This window comes from Otolemur garnettii, unplaced genomic scaffold (assembly GCF_000181295.1).
Source record: "Otolemur garnettii isolate 467f Iridium unplaced genomic scaffold, OtoGar3 scaffold00039, whole genome shotgun sequence".
In the NCBI taxonomy this organism is placed as follows: domain Eukaryota; kingdom Metazoa; phylum Chordata; class Mammalia; order Primates; family Galagidae; genus Otolemur; species Otolemur garnettii.
In genome coordinates this window covers 10432760-10438998 of record NW_003852434.1, presented here as the reverse complement: position 1 = coordinate 10438998, position 6239 = coordinate 10432760, and the positions used below count along the sequence as shown (strand labels likewise).

The following is a 6239-nucleotide window of genomic DNA, read 5'->3' as shown; positions in this document are numbered from 1 at the left end:
GGCTTTCCACGACTGACTTTTTCTTCCCTCCATCCTTCCTCTCTTCCTTCTTTTACACATTTTTAAGGTGCAAGCATGATATTTTGATAGACATAGGCATAGTGAAATGGTTACTGCAGTGTCAGGCAAATCAGCGTATCCCTCTCCTCAGTTACCTTTCTCGTGTGTGCAGTAAGAGCAGCTGAAATCTACTCTGCAAACTTCCAGTACGATATGATATTATCAACTGTGGTCCCCGTGCTGTTGGTTGTATCTCTAGAATCATCCATCCTAGCTAACTGCAGCCTCACATCCCCACCCCCACACTCTGTGCCCCTGGTAACCACCGTTCTTATTGTTTCTATATATAAAACCTTTTGAGATCCCACATATAAGGGAGATCATGCAGTATTTTTCCTCCTTTGTCTGGCTTCACACAGCATAATGTCCTCCATGTTTATCCGTGTGGTCTTCAATGACAGCATATTCCTCTGTGTGGCGGGGGTGGGGGCACACCATGTTTTCTGTACCCATTCCTGGTGGACACTGTGGTTTCCGGGTCTCTACCATTGTGAGCATTGAACATGGAGTGCGGCTGCCTCAGAGGTGCTGATGTGGCTGGTTTGGGACTGTACCAGAGTAGGGCTGCTGGGCCCGTACGTGGTAGTTCTCTTTCTGATTTGTTCGAGGATCCTTCATACTGTTTGATGATGGCTCCCAACTTACTTCCATGACCACATTACTTAGAATTTCCAGCTGAAACTCCTCCCAGACTTCCCTGTCTCTGCTAATGTTTCTCCTTATTGTGACCATCAAGCATGCTCTATTGTTTTTTAAACTTACTTTGTTTACCAACTGTCTCCTCTTTACAGTGTAACTTCCCTGAGGACACATTTTCCTGTTTTGTCGACAGATGAATTCCTGTTTCTATAACAGTGTCTGTTGAATAAATGAGTCCAGAGGCAGTAGAGGTCAAAGGCCTAACAAGGCCAAGGCCAGCCTGGCTGGATCCAGAAAGGGAGGGGAGGGAGAAGGCAGCGGGAGATGGGGCTGGAAAAATAGGAGAAGTCCAGAGCACTGTACACATGGCAGAAGCGCTGGTCTTCACCTGAAGAGCAGCAGGAAATCACTGAGGGATCTTGACCAAATGTGGCTTTTTAAAAACAGCACTAGCACCACCTCCGTCACAGCACATAGACTAGATGTAGCGGGAGCTAAGAGTGACCCCGGGAGAACAGCCAAGGGGCTGGCACCGGCCATGGGGTAGGGATAGGAGTGGGATAGGAGCACTAAGGGGGCTCAAGTTTGTGAGGGAGGACCACGCTGAGTCTGGGGTGTCTTAGAGACAGCCACCTAGAGCTGCCATTTGGCAGCCAAATAATGGGCTTCTGGAACTTAGAGGGGTAATGAGGATCAGAGGATTCAGTTTGGTTTCACTGCCTCTGAAATGGCACTGACAAGGCTGCAACACCTCAGGTGACATTGTGAAGGGGAATAGTAAGGGTCCCAGGACTGAGCCTTAAGGACCCTTTACCTGCCAGATGGAGGCAAAGAAGGAAGGGACCCAGGAGGGAGGCCAGAGTGAGGGGCGCGTGTCCCACCAAAGTCCAGAAAAATGCAACCCAAAGTAAATATGTTTCCATTGAGTCAAAAGAGCCAAAGTCCAGAGCATCATGCCCTGGGAAATGTCTAGATGGGCACCTTGGCAGCAGCCCTTAGCAGTCAAAGAGCAACTGTGGGGGACCCTGGAATGAAAAGGTAGGAAAAAATCAAAGGCAAACTAAGAATTCTAAAGACTAGTTATTCCCATTCAAAAGAGCTGATTAACTTCATAATGACCAAATAAGTTCCCCCACACCTCTTTATCCAGTAAATATTTAACACCCACAGCAGAACTCTGTGCATGCTGAATGGGGTGGGGAAGAGAGGCAGAGGCAGCTCCGATGGCATCCGTGAAGCTGGCCCTGCCCTTACAGAGCTCCTGTCTCCCCACATTCAGGTTCCTGATCCCTATCGCGTTCCAGCAAACCAACCGCCCTGTGCCTGTCGTGTACTCTCTCAACACTGAGTTCCAGCTCTGCAATAATGAGAAGGTATTCCTGATGGACCCCAGCACGTCTGACATGTCCCTGGCAGAGATGGATTATAAAGGAGCCTTCTCAAAGGGTAAGTCGCTTCCCCAACCTGCGGGAAGAGGCTGTGTCTGGATGTGAGAAGCTTTGGCTAAGCTCCTGGGTAGCATCTCTGCTTATCAGCTCTCATTTAGCTCCCCAGTGAAGATGCCCCAGTGCTGGTTCCAGGGCAGCCAAGGTTGGGTCAAGGACCAGACCCATATCCTTCCTTGCCGTTGTTTCAAACTCAAATCACATCCTTAGCACTGTGACAATCAGCAGTGTGGTACCTTGGAAGAGCCCTGGTCCAGCAGAAAGAAGTCTGGAGTTTCCACCCAGATTCTAGCATGCTGTCCTACTTGGAGTAAGTTGTTCTGTTTCTCAGCTCTTCAGAGAGATTCCACCGCATCCCACTGCCTCCAGGTCCAGAGAGATGCCCAATGGTCCGCTAGAAACGGCCCCTTAGGCCCTACCCCCACCCCCACTTTGGATTTTCAAAATGCTAGTTTTCTTTCTTGTCATTGAGGTCTCTACTTAAATGTCAGCTTCCTTACAGAAGCCTTCCCTGGCCACACCAGATGGTCTAACCTGGGCCTCAGTAGTTTTCACTGTCACAGAATGCTATTCAATATTTATAGTACTTATCACAGCTTTTAATATTATATCACGCACATATTATATATTTCTTTCTTTATTGTCTTCTCCACTGCTAGACCCTTAAGTTCCAGGATAACAGAGACTGGGATCAAATATCACATCTGCACATCTCCAGGGCCTGCATGCTCGATAAAGAATGCTGAGTGAGGAACGAAGGAATTACCTGCCCTTCCTCTCTCAGTGACTTCTCACCTTCTCTTCATATCCTGAATCTTTTCCCTTATCTTAAAAACACACTCAAGTTGTGTCCATCACAGAAATAAACCTCCCCTCAGCCCAACTGCCCCCAGACTCCAGTCAATTTCTCCTTTTCCTTTCCCTGAAGAGCTCCCTGAAGGAGTGGTAAGCCTGCACTGCCCCCACAGCCCAGTCCCACCTCTGTCTGTCACTGGCTGGACTCTGCCTGCCTCTCTCATGTCAGCAACACCAAATCTATGGTTTCGATGCTTTTCTCCTGTCAGTTTTCTTTGCACCAGTCATACTGGATGCCGCGCTGCCTCTCAGATCGCTTCTTCTCTCTTTTGCACTGTCCTCATCCTCTGCCCTTTGTGCACTGGCATCCTCGAGTTCCATGCTTGGCTCACCCTGTCCTTGCTCTGTCCTTGCTCTGCTTGGCCCATAGCATGGACCACCCCTTTCCTGAACTCCTTATACTCCTATGACCCTGCAGCCATTCCATAAAATCCAGCCTTCTCCCTGGTCTTTTCTGTGCTTCATTCTGTATTTCCACATGCATTTCTGGAACCAGCAATGCTCTCCCAGTAGGGGTCTTTCAGACACCTGGAGATGTCTAGCACCAGACTTATCTCCTCCCACACATGCTCCTCCTGTGTCTGCTTCCCCATCGACTGCATTGCCATCCTCTGGGTGCCCCAGCCAAAACCTCAGGGCTATCCCCAACTTCTCCTTCATGTCCCACATCACATTTGTCATTAAGGCAGATGGCACCTGTAATCCTAGCACTGTGAGAGGCTGAGGCAGGAGGAAGGCTTGAACTTGGGAGTTTGAGACCAGCCTGAACAAAGTAAGACCTATTTCTACTAAAAATAGAAAAATTAGCACAGCATGGTGACAGATGCCTGTAGTCCCAGCTACTTTGGAAGCTGAGGAGGAGGATAACTTGAGCCCAGGAGTTTGAGGTTGCTGTGAGCTATGAAGACACCACTATACTCTATCTATCTAACCAGGGTAACACAACAAGACTCTGTCTCAAAGAATAATAATAATAATAAAGATAAATGGAATCTGACTCCTAAACATTTCTCAAATTCATCCCCTTGCTTCACAGTTATATTATAGGTACTTGTCTCACACAAGAGCATTAAAATAGCCTCGTCCCTGGTCTCTGTGACCCAAGTCTCTTTGTCCTTGCTCCATTCTCTGTTTCCAAGGCCAGGTGTATTGATGTTACTCCCCTGCTTGAAGACTTTCAGTGTTGCCGATCACTCATATGTCCAAGTTCAGCATCCTCAGCACAGTCCGTGAACCTGGAGGGGCTCCCAGCGGAGCCTCCACATATCCTCCCCCCAGTCACACCCACTGACTCAGTCCCACAGAGCGAATGTTGGAATCAGATGGCTGTGGGCTCAGACCCTCCTCCCACACAGCATCACTGTGGAACCTTGGATGAGTCACCTAAAATGGGAACAGTGATTAAGTTTTTTTGGGGGCTTTGGCGGGGGGGGGGGGGGAGGGATTAAATAAGATAGTGTAGGTAGAGGGCCCATAGCATGGACCACCCCTTGGTGTATAGCAGACGCTGAGGAAGCGAGGTCCACACCAAGACACACGCCCTTGTAGCAGCCAGTGTTTTGTACAGACACTTGGTTTGGGTTTTTTGGTTTTTTTGTGTTTTGTTTTGGTTTGTTTGGTTTGGTTTGGTTTTCCTCTCTCTCCCCCAGATGATTGTCTGACAAATGCCTAATCATGTTTCAGAATTCTGCCCAAAGGTCACCTCTCTCTAAGTACCTCTGTCCTCCTTCCCTTCAGACCTCTGTACTTGGCTTTATACTCACTGAAAACGACACAGCTCCATCTATGGGAGTGTGTGACTGACCGTACAGGGTGGTGGGGGCTAAGAGCACCCTAGTGCTTTGCTTGTAGAGCCAAAGTAGCTTGACTTCAAATCACACACTCACCACTTACTAGCTTTGTATCCTGCAGCAAGGCCCTTGGCCAGCTGAGGTTTCCTCCTCTGTTAAATTGTGTGAATACTCTGACTTGTTACACAAGGACTTAGTACAGAACCTGGCAACTGAAATGCACGTGGTAATGGTTGCCCATTTTGACCACTCACTGTGCCTCCATCTCTGTCCTCTCACCTGCATCTGCATGCTTTAAATGGTTAATCGGCACTCACTGAATAAAAGAAACAATAAACAAATGAGAGTTTTAGGGGTACAGGGAATCAAACAACTCTTGATAGAAAGGTACTTTTGACTCTAAGGGAGTGTATTACATCTTTTCTACCTTTGACCTTTCATTTTCTTTAAAATATGACCTAATTAAGGTCTTTCGATGTTTTTCAGGCCAAATCCTTTATGGCCGAGTACTTTGGAATCCAGAGCAAAACCTTAATTCTGCTTACAAGCTCCAGCTGGAGAAAGTCTACCTCTGTACCGGCAAGGATGGCTATGTGCCTTTCTTTGACCCCACGGGGACGATCTACAATGAAGGGCCTCAGTATGGATGCATTCAGCCCAATAGACACCTGAAACACAGATTCCTGCTGCTGGTACGCGAGCTGCAGTGTTCCGCAGGCACCTGAGATTCCTCAGCTGCAGGTTCTGCCTGAAGGAGACAGAGCCCCGGGTTACAGGCCTTCTCCCTATATGTGCTGTTGTTGTTGTCATTTCCCTCCAATCTGCTAACTACTAGTGTTACGACGGTTATGGTACATAACCTGCCTGGCTCGTACCGACATAGGCCAGCATTTCTCACTGGATGGTCCAGAGACCCTGAGTGTCCCTGACACGCAGGAAGCCCACGGAGTCAAAGCACTTTCATGTAGAGTGATGACATTTGCCTTTTTCACACTTACTCCACTCTCAAGTGTAGAGATTACAAAAAGGCTACCCATGTGGTTTCAGATCCACATTGTAACTGATCTTTAAAATACCACTAACCAATTTCTGATTTAATATCAAAGAAGAATAGCCAGAATTATCTGAAAAAGCTATAAAGACACTTCTCCTTTCCAGCTACCTAGCTGTATGCGGCCATATGGCCTTATGCTTCCGCCAACTAGCACATCACAACTGACTGAATTCAGAAGCAGTCAGGAGAATCCAGTTCTTTTTAAGATATATAAAAATATAAAACAATGCCAGCTCTCTTTCTTTCTTTTTTGGAGGAGAGGAGATGAATATAAATATTAACATTTTCACTAAACAATATCTCATTTTTGGTTAACATGTAATGGTTTTGTTTGTTTGTTTGAGACAGAGTCTCACTATGTCACTCTGGGTAGAATGTCATGGCATCGCAGCTCAC

General features: G+C 47.3%; 1 protein-coding gene across 1 annotated transcript in view; it reads left to right on the top strand.

Moving 5' to 3' along the window:
• The window catches only part of FRAS1 (Fraser extracellular matrix complex subunit 1), a 430037-nt gene that overhangs the window by 421025 nt on the left and 2773 nt on the right, over positions 1 to 6239 (top strand). The window contains exons 71-72 of the mRNA XM_012805310.2: positions 1979 to 2145; positions 5276 to 5481. Coding sequence (XP_012660764.1) covers positions 1979 to 2145; positions 5276 to 5481 — 373 coding nt within the window. The remainder of the gene's footprint in view (positions 1 to 1978; positions 2146 to 5275; positions 5482 to 6239) is intronic.